We start from the raw sequence: 21,132 nt of genomic DNA on the forward strand, positions 1-21,132 counted from the left end.
TTACGAATCACTAAATTCTACTCCAGAAACCAATGTTGCACTGTGTGTTAACTAACAAATTTAAACAATAAAATAATCTTCTAAAAAACTACTTTATAAAGATTGAATTGTTAGAATCAAGTGAATTTACTTGTATACGAAATTTAATACCTGTGTGTATGTGTTTACACAGTGGTATGTGTCAGTTATTATGTAGCTATGTTTGTATATGTACGCATGTGTGTATATATGTATACGCACACACATGTGTCTTAGAAAACTGGCATGATGTAAGCATGCTATAAATATCAACCATCACTGGGGCGCCTGTGTGGCTCAGTGGGTTAAAGCCTCTGCCTTTGGCTCAGGTCATGATCCCAGGGTCCTGGGATCGAGCCCCACATCGGGCTCTCTGCTCGGCAGGGGGATTGCTTCCTCCTCTCTGCCTCCTCTCTGCCTGTGTCTCTGCCTATTTGTGATCTCTGTCTGTCAAATAAATAAATAAAATCTTAAAAAAAAATCAACCATCATTATTGTTACTATTTTTCTCAACGAGACTGTAAAATGCTGCTCAGCCTGCCAAAAGATATTTATTTAATGACTTTTATCCAGTACGAAGTCATGGCTAGTTGAGTGACTTTTCAAAGCGGCTACTTAAAAACTGATTAGTCAAAAAGTTAAGTCCGTATGTAAAATATATCCCATCATTGGTCTGTTGTCTCTCAGTTGTAGAAATTGGTTTCATTTCCTACTATGTTTAGTTATGATCGAATTATTATGGACCCTTTTCCCGCAGCTTTTTTGTGGTTTAAAGATTTAAAGTTCTTATGGAAACAAGATTTTCAGTTGACCAATGATTAGCTAATTTCTGATAATAGAAAAGGAAACTGATTGCCCCAGGCTGCTGTTTTCATTTCCTCATGGGAAGAAGAAGCAGAGCAAAGAAGAGAAGCAGACACAAGGCATTGAACGTCTGTCACCATGGGGAACTGGATTGAGAATGAAGGGCTCTCCATCTTTGTCGTCGTAAGTACCAATGAGAGAGAAATGATAAATTCTCCAACTTGTCTGGGTTCTCTGGGAAACTAAAAGAGGGCAACGTTTCTTGTTTGTTTGTTTTGCTTCTTTGTGAAATTGCACTGAAGAGGATTTACCATGTGAACATACGTCTATCTGTAAGCGGGACCGAGGGCAGTCTTCCAAACTTATTAATGAAAAGAATATATCCAGGGTCTCACTTCACCTACTTTATTTCTTGAGACTTTGGGGGTACTAAATCAGCCAGCATTTCACAGAGGGGGTAGAAGACATTTCATGCTAATGATCTTTAAGTCTAAGTTTTTTATCAATATTTACTCAGAGGCAAATTCTCTACTTTTTATGTGCTTATACCATTTAAAAATGGGCAATCATAATTTTACACCGTTTTCCAAATAACAAGTACAAGATCGGCTCATGTATGGGAGATGGCCTTTATTTCAGTGAGTTCAGTAAAAATAATTGAATTTCTCAACTTTTTTTTTTTTAAAGTACCTTTTCTTCCTCTGAGGTAAACTTGAGTTATTTATGAGGTTTATAAAAATTCAAGAGGAGGAAATTGAAATAAACTAGACTCATATATACAGTGGATATATTATATATATTATAATATTATATGTGACTATATAAATCAATCTAATCTATCTTGAGAAATAATTTTTGTAAGTAGAGATAGGGCTAATTTGCAAATAGACATGTTAATCTCTTTAGTTTTTTTTTTTTTTACCATAAAAAGGACCAACTATTATTTTAAGATGGCAGTCTCAGCAAAGCAATCACAGACAATTGGGAAAATAGAAATGTGATTTTTAAATAGCCTTTCCTAATAGCCAATGAAAGTATTGTACTGATGTTAAAAGGAACACTTGTCAGTGGAATTTGAAAGAATTTATCATGAAGTAAATATTGAGACTTTGAGTTGCAGACACAGAGAGGAAGGGGGGCATAAATAAAAGAAAACCAAGAAATATGTGCATTAAAAAATTATGCCAAACCAACATGCTAATGCAATATAGAATTCTTCTGAGGACTCAGAGCTGTTAACTTGATTTCTTATCACCGCTTTGAAAACAGACTACTCCCATAGAAAACAAGTTCATATTATACTTTTGGCTCCTACCACAGTTTTCCCCAGGAGATGACCTCCTCCTAAATTGCACACTCATACGTTTGACATTAAAGACACAGTCTGGAAAGCAAGAGTAAGAATGACAAGGTTAGAGAATGGAGAAGTTGTTTAAATAGGTTCTTCATAAAGAGATCATTCTCAGGCATCTACAGACCTTTAACCTGGGCATTAAAGCACAGGTAAGAAAAGATCACTATGAAGCTGAAGGTTCGAGACTGAGCAGTGCCTCACTCAATGCAGTCAGTGCTTGGGATGAAATGAGCAGTCAAAAGGTAGGAGGGTCGCTTTAAAAAAAAAAAATCCCATGCTCCTCACCCCCTCATTCATGTTCAATAGTCCCTCTTTAAAAAGTTAAGCAAAAGTTACCAAATAGAATTAAAGGCTTGACGTTTTAGCCGATGTGACTCCCACTGGTTGGGGTGGGGTGCTGTGCGCTGGAGGGAGGTGATGGCATCCCTGAGAGTAGAACACAGTGTCTTATGGGCGCAGGGGATGACACAGTAACCTATTCCTTTCCCTTCTCTTTTCGAGAAGACTCACCCGCTACTCATTAAGAAAAAAAGAGGAATGAAACAACAGAGGTGAGATAGATTGATAATAACCTGGCATCCTGGCCCATAGTAAAACTATCACAGGGAATGCCACAAGGTGGAAAGGTCACAATCACGAAGTGTAGGGGCACTGTTGGAGGAAGGGGCTGACTCTCAGATGGTCACACTCAGATGTGTAACTACCTTTGTTGAAGGCTAGACTGGGGAAGTCCTGACCCTACTCTGACTCCAATATTGTGTGAAATCTACCCATTGAAATGTGGAAACGTCACACAACTATTTCTCTTTTTGCAGCTGGTATGGCTGGGGATGAACGTCTTCCTCTTTATCCGGTTCTACAGGTTTTATGACATTGAACCTCAGTACTATTACACTCGAAAACTTCTTGGGGTAGGTATGAGTTGCATCTCATGCAATATTGACAGGCTTACATTTCTAATCAAAGATTCTGGTTCATACTCCTTTCAACACTTTAAATAAATGTTCTCACCAACCCAGACGGCACCATTACCTCACTCCCTCCATTGCCACCCCCTGGGCAAGTCTGTAGGCCTTCCCGTGTGAGACAAACTAAAGTGTGTCAGAGAATCCCAGCGGCATCCCTCCCCTCCCAAGAACTACTGTGCCACTGTTTAGCTTAAAGAAGAAATCTAATGCCAACCCTGGAATGGCAGGCAGATTTGGTGAGATTGATCCAAGGGTGACACAGGTGGAACAAGTGAGACTTTCCATATTCTTTAAAACATCTGATTCCTGACAACTTTCGTGCATGGAGAGCCCTGCGTCTTGTGACATGTTGTGAAATGACCTTCAGGAAATAAGCCTCTCCCTCCAGATGCAGCCTTTGAGGAACCTGCCCAAGGGTCACATTCATTGACTAGGCCAGCAGAGTGAAGGCCCCCAGCTTTCCTTGGGGCCATTAGCGTTCTTGTTTTCCTTGGACTGTCAGGACTCTTCTTCACGACAAACGGGCAACAATTACAATGACAGCTGGCCCCCACAGGATACCCTTTTTTAAAAAAGATTATTTATTTATTTATTTGACAGACAGCTATCACAAGTAGGCAGAGAGGCAGGCAGAGAGAGAGGAGGAAGCAGGCTCCCCACTGAGCAGAGAGCCGGATGCAGGGCTCGATCCCAGGACCCCGGGATGACCTGAGACGAAGGCAGAGGCTTTAACCCACTGAGCCACCCAGGTGCCCCCAGGATACCATTTTTTACATTATGCTGAAACCGTGAATTCATGACGTAATGCTAATTGTACTATGTATTATATATCATGCGTATACACAATTATACTACATAATAATACTGTGCTATTATAATTGTTGTTAACTAATTCAGGCTGATACTGAGAAGGATGATTTACCTTTGTTTTCCCCTCCAAAGTATGAAACTTCTTTAAGCGTTACAAAGAACAATTATAATGCCAAAGCATTACAGCAGACCAACCTAAGTTACTGCTGAAGTGAGTCTAAGAACTAAGAAAATCTTCTTTAGAAAGCCCCAGTTTCTATACTGAACTCTAACAAATGATACACATGCTTAAGTATTTAGGAGGAAGTGAACTGATATCTGCAATGCATCAAAAATAAGATGTATTGACGGATGGCTAGAGGACAGATGGATGGACAGCTATGTGAGGGGGGACCCTGGGAGATGGGAAAACGGGTGTTCATTGTGAAAATATTTCAGATTCTCTTTACGTTTGAAAATTTTCATAGTAAAATGTTGGGGTAGGAGAGAAGGGCCAGGGTAAAGCAAAGGATCCCAGCAGGTCCTCCAGGTAGACTCTTGGTTCTGAAGGACCTTCCTTCTCAGATAACTTGACGTCTCTGGTGGGCCTCATGCTGGGAACCCTGTGGTGTGGGGGAGGGGTGTTCTGCGCTCACAGGAGTTACCTGCTTTCTATCCCACATCTTCCAGTTTGCGCTGCCACTGGCCAGAGCCCCTGCAGCCTGCCTGAATTTCAACTGCATGCTGATTCTGCTGCCAGTCTGTCGAAATCTGCTCTCCTTCCTCAGGGGTTCCAGCGCGGTAAGAGCAAACATTTACAAAGTTGACGCTTCTCAAAATTTTCAAAGGCCATTACACGAAGTGTCCTTTCTGAGGAAAAGCAGACTAATGGTTTGTGAGGATTCCAACCTCTGGCCAGTATTTGCAAGCTGAACTGTGCTTGATTCTCCATTTTATTTGTATATCAGTTGTTGATGGAGTTCCCTGGGACAATCATTTAACTTGGAACAGACATTTAAAAAAAAAATCAACCTACAGCTCAAGAAGAGCCATAAAACACTTGTGCATGTGTGCACACACACACACACACACACACCAGACACACATAATATAATATATTATGGACTTTATGAGGCTGACATGAGATTTGGGAATTAATCCTACAGCAGCATGTTTTTCAAAATTTTGAAGTGAGAAAATCTCTTCGTGAATAACATCCCAAGCAGGTGGAATCAGGGAGTGATGAGTCACAGTATACCGAGAATGACTAAGAGGTACTGAGTCCATGGAACTGAGGAGTTTGGTGCTTTCTAAATGTCCAGGGCGTTTTTTTTTTTTTAAACCCTCATTTCAACAATTTGGTGAGCCCCTAAATGTACTGTTAGAAGGAAGAAAATATTACGTAAGAAGAAACTTTGTGACCTATAAAATAGTATATGAATTTCTTTTTAATTTCATTTAATTTTTAAATAATTTTTTATAATTTTTAAAATTATAGTTTTTTTATTATAAAATTTTTAATAATTTTTTATAGTTTTATAATTTTTTTAAATAGGCCTCTTTTTCTTTTTTTTATTGTGTTACGTTAGTCACCAAATAATACATCATTAGTTTTTGATGTAGTGTTCCAAGATTGTTTACATATAACACCCAGTGCACATGAATTTCTTATTGCTGTTATCACACAAAGATGAGAAACAAGGAACTTAGAATCTACTTAATCTGTGTACTACAAAACCAAATCTGATGGGTTCCACAGAACATTAGAAATAAGGGGCTCTGGGGTATCAAAGAAGGGGGGATTAGGAATGAAGTTGGGGCAGAGAATGAAGAAAGCCTTCTTCGAAAAGGTGGCGTCAAATATGGGCATATAAGGATCAGACAAGCCACTAGGAGATATAAACGAGAAAGACATTCTACCTGGAGAAAATGGAATGGGCCAATGCAAAGAAAATAGCGAGGAAATTACATTCATGAAAGCCCCATAGAAGCACGACACATGGCTTCTCTTTGGATTTGTTTGAGGTTCCTGATCCCACCAAAGAGGGTAGCTTGGAAAAGCTAGGGATTGATGACTTGGTGAGACCCACTCTACTGGATCATGAGTAACTACTCGCCTCTGTTTTTCATCTAAATAAAATGTATGTGTTTTATAGTAACCAGCTTTAAAAAATCTATTTAGTGGAGATAATTTATAGAGGAGAGACGTGAGCAATGTACTTTGATGGGGATGTAGGGATTGTAAAGGCCACGTGTCTGAACTAAGGCTGCAGAGGACAGCTGGAACTTTCCTGGTAAACTAGGACCTTAAATGTAGACCTGAGAAGTTAATACTTAATTTGGCAATTGTGGACTATTTGGGGGAAGGAAAGTGATCTAAACTGTCAATATCAAGTAGAATTTACCTTGAACTCTGCCTTATTTTTCCTAATCTTAGTAAATTTACTAGTTGATTTAACAAATATAGGATTAGTGGGATACAATTAACAGTAGACACTGATTACAAGGGTTTAGGGTTTTTAAATAATTTTCCCCATCTAAGAAACCACAGAGGTAAAATTCCATTCAATTTCAAGTTTTAGCAGCGAGCCACCTCTTAAGTCCAAGGCCTGGCATACTGTAGGTGCCCAATGAACATTTGCTAAATGAAGCTCATGTATTGTAGCTTTTTGTTTTTAGGAAGGCACGATTCATTTTTTTGGTCTCCCCCCCCCCCCATGCCCTGTTTGAATACTTTCTATTTAGAGGAAGTAAACCCTGAGAAACAGGCAGCATTTTCACCAGGAGGGCCGGTTAAGAAATCCTTGTTACCACCCAGGCCCAAATTTCACTGCTATTGAGCTGCCCTGCCTCGTGAAATGCACATGTTGTAATGGCCACTTTCAGGCTTCCTGGGGCCCAGGAGGGAAGATCTTCACGAGCGTCTTCAAAGACAGGGACGAAATAAGGCTGCTTTTCAAATTGCAGAGATGCTCTGCTAATATGGAGAGATTTGTATGTAGGAGAATATATTTTATAAAATTAGGAGCAAGCCACATTCTTTTAGAGACCGGGAGTGTCCCTCCTTCCGGGTTTCCCAACCTGAAGTGTGAACTTGGCAAACGAAACTTCTTTTCGGATTGGGATTAAAATGAGTGACCATCCTGCGACCAGTGTTGGAACTCCTAATAGCTGCCTCCTACCGAGTCTTCGTAGAGCTCGCCTCATAGAAGCTGCATGTCAAGTCAGCGACACGGGGATGAAATGAGATGACAATGTTGGAATTTAAACCTGCTCTTTGTGTCCCGAGAGACCATTCACTTTCCTATGTGCCACTGAAACTCAAAACCGCCTTCGCGTCGTATGACGGTCTTCAAAAGTCCGCCATATATGTGAATGCTGGAGCATGCTGAATAGCACAGGCCAGAAATGACAAGGTTGTTGTCACTTCAAGGATTTGCCAGTAGGACGTCCCGCAGACTGCACAGTCACAGAACTTCCATTCAGTTTCTAGTGGTCTTAAAGTTAGACTTTGCTTTATAACCCTTCTGATTATTTGAAGAAATAAAGCCCCAGTTTTGGCCCACCCTGAGGAAGGTAAAGGCAAAGGCTCTCAGCCTGCTTTGTTGCGCGGAATGGGGTAGGATGGGGCTTAGTAATCCCCACCTTGCCATGTAGAAACTGAATTCTAATCGATTGGAGTCTCAGATCAGAAAGAAAAAGGAAGGTGAAAAAGTCAGCTCTTATCTGTAACCTTATACAGTCGGACAGTGAGAGGCCGTCAGTGGGGCTCCGTATAACCACATGGTGTAGGGAAGTCTCTTGGACTTCCTGTTGCACGGGTTTGGTTTTTTGTTGTTGTTGTTATTATTATTATTATTATTTTAGCTGAAAAGCAGGTGAGACAATGTAACTGTAAGAATGAATATAACATTCCAAAAATATATTAATTGACTAAGCTGTCAACTGCTGAATTGTCAGTCAACAAACATTTGTTGACTGCCAGCTGTGTGCTAGGTACTTGTGACACATGGTGAGTAATGAGTAAAACTCAAGGAGCTTAGAGTTTTGTGGAAGGGATGGAGAAGAAACATGCGACTTCAAAGCTCTCAACAGTGCTATACAAGTAAACTGAGGTTCTTACTCATCACATACCCTACTGCCACCAGGTTTGGACATCACTGGCAACTTCTTTGCCTGAGTTCTATAGACTCAAGGGTGGATTTTGTAATTTCCCCCAAATTGCTTATAAACATCAAATTTAAGTGAATTCGTGGCATGTGTGGTGATACCAGGTGTACATAAGATAGAACTTTTAAGTTTCTGTAATGGTCATGTTACAGAAACTCATGTTCTACCCCATTAAATATGCACTCCTTTTTGGTTCCATTTCTCACTTGAAAAAAAAAATTTTTTTTTCAGTACACCTGGGTAGCTCAGTGAGTTGAGTGTCCAACTCTTGGCTTCAGCTCAGGTCATGATCCTGGGGTCCTCAGATGGAGCCCTACATTGGGCTCACTGCTCAGCAAGGAGTCTGCTTCTCCCACTACCTCTGACCTTTTCCCCACTCTCCCTCTCTCACTTTCTCAAATAAATAAAATCTTTATCTTCAAAAAATTTTTTTTTCTCTTGTGGTTTGAATGCAGCATAGAAATTTGCTGAGATGATGCAATAATCTCCCTTACACTTGAATGTTAGCCAAGTGAGTTCATGCTAGGCTCTAGGTGACAGTAAAAGAGAAACTTCCTTTAGAAGTCAATGGCAAAGGGGTAGTTCAGTGAGGAAGCCATGGGACATCATGGCAACTTGCGTAATTAGGAGGTAGCTGGTAATAATTCAGAAGCGACTGAAAAGCATAAAAATGGTATCTGTGTGATGAGGAGGAACAAACAAGCCCTAGGTGGTCACAGGCAGCAAAGCTCTTCCTTCCCACTCCACCAACCACCTGCCTCGCTCCCATTTTAGGAAATGGTGAGGAAATTGTATTTGGAAGCCCCATATAAACATGACTTGTGACTTCTCTTTGGATTTTTTTTTTTTTTTTTGGCAGCGGGGGGCATCCTGAGCATATCATAGAAGGCAACTGGGAAAAACTAAGGATTTGTGCCTCAGTGAGATCCATTCCAATGACCCATTGGTAACTAATGGCCTATATTTTTCCATTTTTTAAGATATATGTGTTTCATATCAACTAGCTTTTTAAAAATTACCTATTATGATCAGAGTATTACAAATGGGCCTTTTATTTCTCAAGCATTCAATTCAATTTCTGATGGTGGCATCAGAATCTGTTCTTCCACATTTTTGATGATCTATATTGATGATGATAAAGGTAGAACTATGGAGACACTGTAGAGGCCACATTAAAACTATATTCTTTTTTTTTTTAAAGATTATTTATTTATTTATTTGACAGAGAGAGATCACAAGTAGGCAGAGAGGCAGGCAGAGAGAGAGAGGAGGAAGCAGGCTCCCTGCTGAGCAGAGAGCCCGATGTGGGACTCGATCCCAGGACCCTGAGATCATGACCTGAGCCGAAGGCAGCGGCTTAGCCCACTGAGCCACCCAGGCGCCCCAAACCGTATTCTTTTCTTCAAATTCAGCATGCAGAAGCCAGTGTATTAATCACCCCCACCACCAAAATTTCAAAACAGTTTGTCAGAAAGTAGAAAAGAAATCCGTGTGGCAAGTATAAATACATGGGTAAATACATCACTATAAATTTAGAATAATCATCTTAGGTTCTAGAACAGTGAAAATGTAATTTATTTAACCAAATAATTATCAAGGGACTTTAAAAAAATGATTTATTTATTTATTTATTTTGGAGAAAGAGAAAGAGGGAGAAAGGGCATGTAGAGGAGGGTGGAGAGGCAGAGGGAGAGGGCGGGACAAACTCAAGCAGACTCTGAACTGAGTGTGGAACCTGATGTGGGGCTTGATCTCATGTCTGAGAGCAGGACCTGAGCCACACCAAGAGCCAGACACCTAACTGACTGTGCCACCCAGGTGCCCTAAGAGATATTTTTTTTGAAGCATATGATACATTGCTCTGCATATAGGAAGCTTAATTTCTAGCTGGGGAGCCAAGCTATACGAGCTGAAAAGTTAAATAATAATACCAAAAAAACCCCTCAAATATTTATTAAACACCTCTTAGTGAATCTAGACTTATGAGAGAAGAACTATGATAAATACATAGGTGAGGAAGTTAGAAACTGATCATATTGGTGGTAGGACTGAGATCCAACACATGTATATCTGATGGCAAGTTTTGCAGAACTTGCCCTCTGAACTTCAATTCAGCACTGATTTCTGATCCTACTGTTCCCATTCTCTCAGTCATAAGACTCCAAATGCGTTCCATCACTCCAATAAGGACTATCTTAATTATATGTTGCTGTGTAAAAGATTTCCACAAATTCAGTGGCTTCAAACAACCACAATTTATTAGCCAACAGTTCTGTCAGTGAGAGGTGCAGCCTCCTGTGTTTGGTTGGATTCTCTGCTCAGCATGTTACAAGGCTGAAGTCAAGGTACCAAGTGGACTGAATTCTCAAATGGAAACCCTGGGTAAAAATCTTCCAAACTCATTCTTGTTGGCAAAATTCAGTTCCTTGCAGTTGTGGGACTGAGGTTCCTGTCTCCTTGCTGAAAGCCATTCAGGGCCTGCTCTCAGATCGTGAAAGTCTCTGTATTCCTTCCATCTGGCCTCCTCCATGTTCAAGCCAGCAACATTGCACCAAATACTTCTTGTGCCTTGAATCTCTGAGTTCTTCAGTCTCTGAGTTCTGGACCCAGATTTGAAGGGCCATGTGATTGGCTCAGGCCCAGCCAGATAATTTTCTCTTAAGGTCAACTTGGAACTTTTATTACCCCTGCAAATTTCCTTTTGCCATATAATGTAACAAACTCACAGGAGTGACATCCCATCGTATTCACAGTTCAGGTCCCAGCCCCACTCAAAGGGAAGATATTATATAATGTCATGGGGGATCCTCTTTGAATTCTGTCTGCTACAAGGACTCCAAGAAACTATGGAGGAACCTAGCAACTGGGAAACAGGAAAAAGATATTTCTTTAAAATTGTAAAGAATATAAAGTAGTAAGACAATGTACAGCATTTGAAATAAACAGAAAAGATGACAAGGCTATATAAAAAAAACCAAAGTCAATTTTTCACCAGCAGAAATGTGAACTAAGTGATTTCAAACAGGAAGCCCTTGTTTTGAGAGCCTGAGTCATGGCCCACCTTCAGCCATGGACACTTAGTTATAGCTGATGCTGTTGGTTTTTCAGTCATGTTGCCTCCACACTTGTGGTTCTATAGTGCATGGACTCACTGCCTTCTGCAAGCCCCACTCGTTCTCTGCCTGAGGGTTTTCTTTCGGCCCTCTTCTGGGGCAAGCCTGAAATGCCCGGGAATCTATGCCCTGGCACCAGCCCTTGGCCTGTGACAGTTGGAAGTAGAGGGATGAATTCCTAAACTTTCTAATGCCTCAGGTTAAAAAAAGAAAGAAAGAAAGAAAGAAAGAAAGAAAGAAAGAAAGAAAGAAGAAAAAGAAAAAAGAAAAGAAAACCTCTGGAGGATTTTTTATAGCTTCAGAATCTTCTAGTCAAAGAGACCATGGTATGATATGATATATGATATGGTAGGCTATATGGCGGTGGTAGCTGATCTGATAATACACCCTTCTTTGGCTGCCTTGTCTTCCCAATGTCACTTCCCCTGACCTTGTTTTCTGTGATCACCTTGCGGCTGAGTACTTAAAGTCTTGTCTCAGGTTTTTTTTTTAGACTTGTAAAGTAATAGTGACTATATCATTGCATCTGGTTTGGTGGAAAAGGGTGTGAACCTTAAAGACAAAGAGACTTGCATCCCAGCCAATGTGAGATTTAACTTTAATTTTTTTAATCTTAAAATGAGGACAGTCATTCTTATCTCGTTGCCACTGAATGAGATAATGATTATGGGTAAACTGCCTGGCTCACAGAAAGTATTCAGTGAAGCCTAATTCTTTCTTCCTTTCTCTGGAATCCTGTGTCTTCCTCCCTAGTAGTATTGTTGTGGTCCTGGGAATCTGCTCTCATGGTGCCATGCTCTCTGTAGATGTAGCTAACTGAGAGATAGTGGAGTAAGCACAATTTCCCACACAATTACATTTTTTTCTATAAAATCAGAACATTTTTTTAAAAATAACTAAGCCGCCAGGCCCAGGGTGGCTCAGTCGGTTAAGTGTCTGACTTTTGATTTCAACCCAGGTCTCCATCTCAGGGTCATGAGTTTAAGCCCTGTATTGGGCTTCATGCTGGCCGTGGAGCCTACTTAAAAAAAATAATAAGTCAAATATTAAACAACTCTAGATTAAATTTAATATTGTTAGAACCCGATATACTTAGATTACTTATACTAAGTACTTATACTAAGATTTTTTTCTTTTGTTTTGCACTTGGCTCTCCTTAACAATTCTCTGTATCTCTATGGCAGTACATTTAGACTTGGGAACAAAGCAGCCAAAGCAAGCATTTGACCAGTTTTCAGGAGGACAAAGTTTGGATTCAATCATAAGACAGAGTTTGTTTTTTTCTACTTTGGGCGTTGACCTGAATCAAGATTCAAATCCACATCCTCTAACACATATCAGAAGGACAGTCACACTTGAGTACTGACCAAAATAGTATTTTTAATGTCAAGGTAATCATACAAGGCATGAAATATCAGAATATTGATACTCTGGCATCTGATAGATTTAAATCTCAACTCTGCCACTTATTAACTATGTGTCCTAAGGCTACCTCCCCACAGGTTTTTCCCTAACCTGTCATACAATGATAATAATGGTCCCTCCCTACTAGGACTGATGCAAAAATGAAGAGTCAGAATGCACATAAAACATTTAAAACAGTTCCTTGCACAAGCTCTTTGTAAATACTACCTATCACTCTTTTTGCTATTAATATTTGGTTAATGATATCTCCTTGTGATGTTGTCTCTATCAACAGAGGTGAGTGGGTATTTTTTTTCCTCCCACAGTGTATGTCTTCGAAGGGTGTTGTTCTTAAAGTATTCACTTATTCTAGAGCTGTTCACTAGTCTGTGTCCCCGTTAGACTTTCAGGGTCGTGTGAAATGCATACATCTTTCCTATGACACTGCCGGTATTCCAGGGAGAGCTAACTCTTGAATCTCTCACCTAACTAACACTTAACTTACTGGTTGACACCTTCACAAGGATGAGCCTTCGCTACCTGCCAGTGAGGAACTGTGGGGAGCTCACAAACATTCTGGGGTGGGAAAAAGTGATGGAGAAGACACAGAGACAGAGAGCTCCTCCTTCAGGTCCAGGTAAAATATGCAGAGACTGGTTGTAGGGACCTAACACTTATTGTTCAACGAACTTCTCCAGGCTCCTGGGGCTGAGCCAGTTGTGCTTGTGTGGTTGCTCAGGAACCTGTCAGGTAGACTACTCACTGGCTGGTTGACCTTGGGAAGATGAGTACGAGAATCTGAGCTTCTGTTTTCTCATCTATCAAAGGCATAGAATGACAGTGCTTTCAGGGTGGTTATGACAATTAAGTGAGATGATCTGTATCTACTGTCTGGCACACAGAAAACCTTCTTGATAACAATTACTGTTTTGTTCTTTTCCCTTTAATCCAAAAGTGCTGTTCCACAAGAATTCGAAGACAACTGGACAGGAACCTCACTTTCCATAAAATGGTGGCGTGGATGATTGCGCTTCACACTGGTGAGCTGATTAAGATATGTGAGATTGCAAAGAAAACTTGAAACCAGACAGTTCCCTCTTCTCCTAGATACCTTTTATTTTAGAAGAGGTCAGCCTTTTTAGATAGATCAGGTGGTGATTGGCTATGTTGTATTTTTTTTTAATTTTTTAACTGAAGTATACTTAACATACAGCATCCTGTTTGTTTCGGGTGTATGACATAGTGATTTGACAATGACATACGTTATAAAATGCTCACCACGATACACAGAGTTATCGTCTGCCACTACACAAAGTTAGTAACTATTATTGACTACATTCCCTGTGCTGTACTTTACCCCTCTGTGAGTTATTTGTTTTATAACTGGAAGTTTATATTTTTTAATCTTCTTCACCTATTTTGCCCATCCCCTCACTCCCAACCCCTCTGGCAACCACCTGTTTGCTGTCTATATATATATATTTTTTTTTTTTTGCTGTCTATATTTATAAGTCTGTTTCTGGTTTGTTTGGTTTGGTTGATTTGCTGTTTAGATTCTACACATAAGTGAAACCATATGGTATTTGTCTTTCTTTGTCTGATTTATTTCACATAGCGTAATACTGTCTAGGTCCATTCATGTTGTTGCAAATGGCAAGGTTTTCATTCTTTTTTATGGCTGAGTATGTTATGATATATATATATAAGATATATATATATAAGATATAAGATATGTATATCTGATATCTATATAAGATATCTATATAAGATATCTATATCTATATCTATATAGTACCACTTCTTCTTTATCCATTCACCTATAGATGGACACTTAGGTTGCTTCCATATCTTGGCTGTTGTAAATAATGCTGCTATAAAAATGGGGGTGCATATATCTTTTTTTCAAATTAGTGTTTTCATTTTCTTTGGGTATAATTACTGAATTATGTGGTATTTCTTTTTCTAGTTTTTTTGAGGCAACTCTGTAGTGTTTTCCATGGTGGCTGCACCAATTTACATTCCCACCAAGATATGTTGTACTTTTTGAATGAATTCTGTTAAAAAATATTCACCACTCTTTCTTCCATTGCCATATTAGGATTTATTCCTTCAACTCTTTTTTTAAATGATTTTATTTATTTATTTGACACAGAGAGAGAAAGAGAGAACAAGAAGGGGGAGCAGCAGAGGGAGAGGGAGAAGCAGGCTCCCCCCAGAGAAGGAGCCTGCTATGGAACCTAATCCCAGGACCCCAGGATCATGACCTGAGCCAAAGGCAGACACTTAACCGACTGAGCCACCCAGGCACCCCATTCTTTCAAGTCTTAAAACTTCTTTTATCTTGGGGTCTTCTGACAAAATCTCAGTGTCCTCACCCTTCTCCATGCTTTTTAATATAAAAAAAGTCCACAACTGAGAGCTTTTATTTATCCATTAACAAAAATACTAGGGTTGAACATGTAGATTTGCGAATTTCTTGCACTAACCCTATGGGGGCCACAACCCATAAGCTGAGACGATATCTTATCTTATCTTAAGGGTAAGATAGCCCTTATCGGCCAAGAGTCTCCTTTATTATTATTGTTATTATATATCTACTAGGTATACATATGTGTATATGTATTCTTTATTATGTGTTGTTATTATAATTACTAAAGTGGCAGTGTTGGCAGAAGGGATGTATTTGGGACCCTAATCAGATCTTCACTAATTCACTTAACAAATAAGTGATGTGCTGGGCAATTGGCAGTGATGAACAAAAGAGACTTTTACTTTGCCGTTAAAGAGTTTCCCCATAATTTGAGTAAAATAGGTTTACATTGCAAGTGTTTAACTGTGTTTCTCTTCTATTAGTAGATCATGCAGGCTTTCTGAGCTGTGGTGAATAAGATGGTTCAAAAGCAAAATGCATGATAAAATCTTATTAGAAAGCAACATAGCGTAATGGTGAGGAGCAAAAATTTGAGTACCAGAGTGCTTGGATTAGATTCTTAATTCTGCTGCTTTCTAGCTTGGTGATCTTGGGCGGGATATTAAAGCAATCTATGCTCCAGTTTCCTCATCTGTAAGATGAGCTGGTACTAACAGTACCTACATCATTGCCTCCACATAAGTATTAAGTAATTATAAAGCACTTACAACAGTTCTTGGCACCCGGGAAGTTGTATGTAAGTGCTTATTAAGTAAGGAATGCAATTTTCAAGAAGATATTCACTCTTGTGGCCATTGGTTTATATCAGTTCAATAATATGTTATTGTCTTTCTGGAGTAATGTCAGAATCAGGTGAATGGGCTGGCCAAAGGCATACATTGCATGAGAGTCTTCTTGTTTGAGCATAAACATATCAGGGGGAGAGAGATAATGAGAGCACACCTAAATATCCTCAGAGACCACGGTTATTTTGTAGAATTTCAGAACTTGATTGGATCTTTAGGATAGTGTCGTTTAAACATCTTCATTTTACAAATGAGGAAACCAAGACCAGAGAGGTCAAGTGATTTGCGTATGATCACACAACTAGAGAATAGCTTACCCACTAGAGTTCTAGTCTTGCCTGTCTGGCCTGGAGACCCAGTTCTTGTTTCTAAGTGTCCTGGGCCATCCCTGTGTCTCCCTGTATCTTATCATAGAGTCAGGGGCTATAACCAGAAACCCAGTTTACATGAAAATTGACTGCACCCTTCTCTTCTCTGTCCTCTTCAGCGATTCATACCATTGCCCATCTGTTTAATGTGGAGTGGTGTGTGAATGCCCGAGTCAACAAATCTGATAGCTATTCAATAGCACTCTCTAGACTTGGAGATAAACCTGGTGAAACTTACCTCAATTTTGCTCGAGAGGAAATCCCGGTAAGTCTATTTCTGGATTCAGACTAGGCCGTTAAAACTGAGGACTAGATTTCAATGAGTGAAGAACTCTACTTGGGCAGAACACCAACAATGATAAAAGTTGACCATCAGTGGGCAAAGTTTATAGTTTCTAAGAATGTGGATACAGAGAACATGTCTTCCCCACTCCTGATCCCATGTGTGGAGGGTCTCTAGATGTTTTCCAGTTCCTTATGCTCACCTGTAGAATCTGGAGTAACTCAGGCTCACCCATGACAAAGAAAAACAAGAACATACATCTAGTCAAACAAAGTTGAGTTTATTACTTACTGCAGCAAAAGAGGCCTCACACCATGAGAAAGTCTGGGACATTCTAGGAAGGTGCTCATGGAGGCTTGTCATGGACTTCTGTCAGGTGGTTTTGGTGGGGTTTAAGGAAGCAAGGATTTGCTCTGCATCAGGCATGGTCAGGAACTTGGGGTCTTTCTATGCTTGGGTATCTTAGCAGCAGTCCCTTGTGTTGTTTTCTTGGCTCTGACAAAGTTCCGGAGTGGTCTTGTTTTTGTCCCACTCCCTCACAGTCACACACCGACCTCATCTGATGCGGGTGTTCTATGAGATTCTTTATGTGAATTAGGGAACACTCTGGTCTCAAGGTTCATACCAGGCTAGCCACCAGCTGACAGCCGACAGAGGTACTTTTCTTCCTTCTTGCCTACAACATCCGAGGGGTGGCCTATGTCTGCTGATAATCATCCCATGGGAAGCACAGTGAACTGGGAGTAACTCCAAGGTCTTCCAGGCGAAGCCATTTGAGGTATCCACAGCAAGGACTTCTTCCCTTCCAGCAGTTGTTAGAGTTTCCTACACTCAGTCAGAGAAGCTCTGAGTCATCTTCATGTGCCCAATGGCTTGGGAAGATGGCCAAGTCACATAATTATACACTGAATTCCAAACATGTTTCCTCGTGTTTAGAAAAGATGAGAAAAAATGTCCCTTAATGTTGCAGAAATAATTCTCCTCAGACCAACATGGAAACAACTTGCCTAAGAGAAAAAGAAATTCCTTTTCTGTAACTTCTGGGATAATTTTTCTTTCATATTGTTCATTGTTTGTACAATGATATAGAAGGAAGGCAACATGAACACACTAGGTGAGCCGATGCTGTCCTGCTTTGCCTGGATCTCTTTGGACCACTTGTACTATGTCTGTGCTCCCCCTACCTTTCCATGTGTTTTCACTTCCAATTGCTGATACCTGCCTTTCTTCCTCAGAGGACCACCCTGGGGCTACGGAAGTTCCTTGACGCACAAACTCAAAGATCTGGAACAGCCTGGATGGCTACCTCTTTGTGGGCAGCCATTAGCCAATACCTGTGGGGTGCAGGCCATGAAAGGCCAGCTTCCTTGCCTTGAGTCAGGATGAACTTTGAAGCAACCTTCACTAAAGACTTGGCCTGAGCTCACCCTCCTGTTTGACTTCTCCCTCTTTCCTATCCTGTTGCCCATCTTCTTACCAGTGTCTTTTGGAGCACACCTTTTTAAAATCATTTACTCATGAATCCTCATCTCAAGGTCTGTCTGCTTCAGGGGAACCCAGCCTAAGATGGGGGGCATGTCCAGAATACATTTGCCCACTAAGCACTGTGGCCCTTTCCAAACCAAAGGGAGAAAGAACCTCAGACTCTTTTAGGACATCTTACAGTTGGCTCCCTTAGAACTATTTGTTCAATACTCCCTTAGAACTATTTCAGCCTATCAGTTAGTACTTCCTATGACACCTCGACCACATAAGACGGTTTTAAATTGAGAAATACCTATTCCAAATCTATTTCACTCTGTGAAGGATGGTTAGGATTATTGAAAGGGAGGAATGAAAATATCTATTGGCCTATACACCAGACACTTTATAAATAGGTCATCCTGTATTTGAGAGCCTACGGATAATGTGTGTGTGTGTGTGTGTGTGTGTGTGTGTGTGTTTGTATTTTGCAGAATCCTGAGGGAGGCTTGTATGTGGCTGTGACCCGCGTGGCCGGCATCACTGGTATCGTGATCACCCTGTGCCTCATTCTAATTATCACCTCCTCTGCCAAAACCATCCGGAGGTCTTACTTTGAAGTGTTTTGGTACACGCACCACCTTTTTGTGATCTTCTTCATTGGCCTCGCCATCCATGGAGCTGAGTGAGTGTTTAAATCCTTTAATTTCTAGGTATGATGCTGTCGGAGGCACCGTGACCTAGTCTGTGTGTGGCGAGTCTGTCTGCTGAGGGAATATGAGGGGACACCAGAGGTCAGTTGGACAGAGACCACTCAGCAGCATTTCAGTTTCTCACACCGATGAATAGCTATTATTTCTGTGGTAATTTAACAATAGCTATTATTAAGGCAGTTCATTCTAACAAGCTTGAAAAATGCACCAATGTTTGAGTACCTCTGCAAGGGTGTGAAACACGTTAAGGGTGCTGGAGGGGTCTTGGATGTCTGCAGTGATGTTCTTATGGCTCAAACTCTACTAAATTAGACAAACTCCCAAACTAGAGGGGCACCTGATTAACCAGGCGACAGGGTTTGCTGTAGTTCAGTGAGCTTCGATTCAAGCTGGACATGTATTGATTATCTACGGTGCATGAGGACTGCTCTCTGGCACGGTGGGCAATACTAGAAGGAAACATACATGGTTATTGCCTTCCAGCATTCTAACACAATAAAGGTAAGAGCTCACTTCTATCGAGCACTCATTCTAGAGATAAACTCACATCCCCATATCCTGGGGGACTGGGGCCCAGGTGGTCTCAGGCCAGTGGTGACGAATATCCTCATAGAGAGTCACAGTGCCTGCACGTGTGGTTGGCACAGTAGGTCTTATGGGGAATCCTATTTTATACTGGGTTTCCTTTTTATGCTGTTTCACAGCAGCTGATTCTCCCACCTGCACACAAAAGCAGGCCTGGGGAAGTCCCCTGGTGGGTTTCGGGCTCCACGTAACTAAGCATCAGGAGAGCACATGCTCAAGGCTCAGTGACTCTCCTGGGAGCCAAGTTGGCCTAGAGGTGCCTAAGACCTAAGTGTGAAAAGGGAAAGGGTGGGAAGAAGTAGCATCAGGCAATTACTCATATGCATTCTTGACCGACTTGCTGACTCTGACCTCTGATCAACCCTTTGTAAGCTCTGAAAAATCTGTGTAGACAAAGAACTCTGGTCTCTCTTAAAGCAAATGAGTATCTTTAAATGGGATTTGGTCAGAACCCAGCTGTTTCAGAGAATCCAGACACAAAAAATGAGGCTCTTCCCCTCCCTAGTTTAGTAATCCCCCACTTTATGTCTGTATAGTTTCACAATGATGCATTTTCCTTTGGAGCAGGCGAGGACATGTATTTGCCCCACTCGCCGTCTGAAAAGAATCTGCCACCTACACTGGCTGGCTGATTGCTTACAGTCTCAGGGCCAAGGCAGCAGCTGAACTGGGATTAAAATCCAGGTTTTCTGACTTCTGGTCCTGGCGCAGAGAAGAGGAGACAATCTAATTTGTTTTCTCTCACTTACTCCCCATGTGAACTTGGCCCTCAGGAATTTTGACAGTTATCAGTTGTGGGACTCTTACTTTGTGCTGGCATATTTTATGCATCAGGTCAATTTATTACTAAAATACAGGTTTAGTTAGGTATTATTAGACCGATTTTACAGCTGAAGAAACTGAGGCACAGAAGAAGTTAAATAACTTGCCCAAGGCCACCAAACTATCAAGGAGTGGACCTGGGATTTGAAACCAAGGCTGTCTGACGGGCCCAAAATTGTTTTCTCCAAATCATTCTGCTTTTCTGTTACAAATCACTTTCTGTTACCAGTTTTTCTAAGCTTCAGCGTTCTCGTATGTCAACTGGGGTGCCAGTACTTACCATTCAGGCTTGTTATGGGGGTACAACTGAGATAATTTGTGTAGAGTAACTTTCCTCCGGCCTGGCACATAATAGATGCTCAGTACACGGTAACTCTCGGCCCCAAGGCCTAGGGTAGAAAAGGATGGTTGACAGCCTTGGATTAAAACATTCACAGAATATACCACGTGGCACACCACATTTTAGGTCCCCCATACAGCTACTACAAAGGGGGCCTTCTGTGTCTCTTAGTATATTTTCTGAAGACCCTGCTGTTTAAGTTCCTTGAGGTCAGGAACATGATTCACTTGACTTTGCATCTGCTTTCCTCTGGTCCCACTAAACCCATATTGTCTTATGTGTTAGCAGTTGCTCAGCTGAAATCTGGGGAATGGAAATGACCAGGCTCTTAGTGCCTCCAAGGACACACCATTAGTGTTGATATCTGTGAGAATGTCTGAGTCTCCGCAAAGTCTCCTTAAATTGATTTCAACACTTTCAGTTTCATTGAGACAATTTTGGAACATCAGATGAAGTGATTGGATTAAGCCTCAGAGCTACTGTGTGTGATGGTCAACCACACAGGGGCACCTGTCCATGGCATGTAATATTCGCCTATGCTTCGCTGGCCAAGCTCTTTGCTTCTAGGACTGTCCTCACAGAGGGGACATCTCTTTGTAATTCCCACAAAGGCACTGTATGGGCGAGTACTTGCTCTGTTAGATTTGCAGTTTTCCTGTTTTGGTCTGTTTGTTTGTAAATGGAAATAATACTTGAAACAGAAGCACAAATGCTCCCTTTAAGG

At 40.9% G+C, this 21,132-nt stretch overlaps 1 protein-coding gene across 1 annotated transcript in view; it reads left to right on the plus strand.

Annotated features, from left to right (window-relative positions):
* The first annotated feature begins 850 nt into the window (after positions 1-850).
* The window catches only part of LOC101677761 (cytochrome b-245 heavy chain), a 35,198-nt gene continuing 14,916 nt past the window's right edge, over positions 851-21,132 (plus strand). Inside the window, exons 1-6 of the mRNA XM_045089449.1 lie at positions 851-1,005; positions 2,992-3,087; positions 4,624-4,734; positions 13,576-13,660; positions 16,324-16,469; positions 18,443-18,633. Of these exons, the coding sequence (XP_044945384.1) occupies positions 961-1,005; positions 2,992-3,087; positions 4,624-4,734; positions 13,576-13,660; positions 16,324-16,469; positions 18,443-18,633 (674 nt within the window). The 5' untranslated portion in view covers positions 851-960. The remainder of the gene's footprint in view (positions 1,006-2,991; positions 3,088-4,623; positions 4,735-13,575; positions 13,661-16,323; positions 16,470-18,442; positions 18,634-21,132) is intronic.

This window comes from Mustela putorius, unplaced genomic scaffold (assembly GCF_011764305.1).
Source record: "Mustela putorius furo isolate JIRA1106 unplaced genomic scaffold, ASM1176430v1.1 tig00003836_pilon_pilon_pilon, whole genome shotgun sequence".
NCBI classification, from domain to species: Eukaryota; Metazoa; Chordata; class Mammalia; order Carnivora; family Mustelidae; genus Mustela; species Mustela putorius.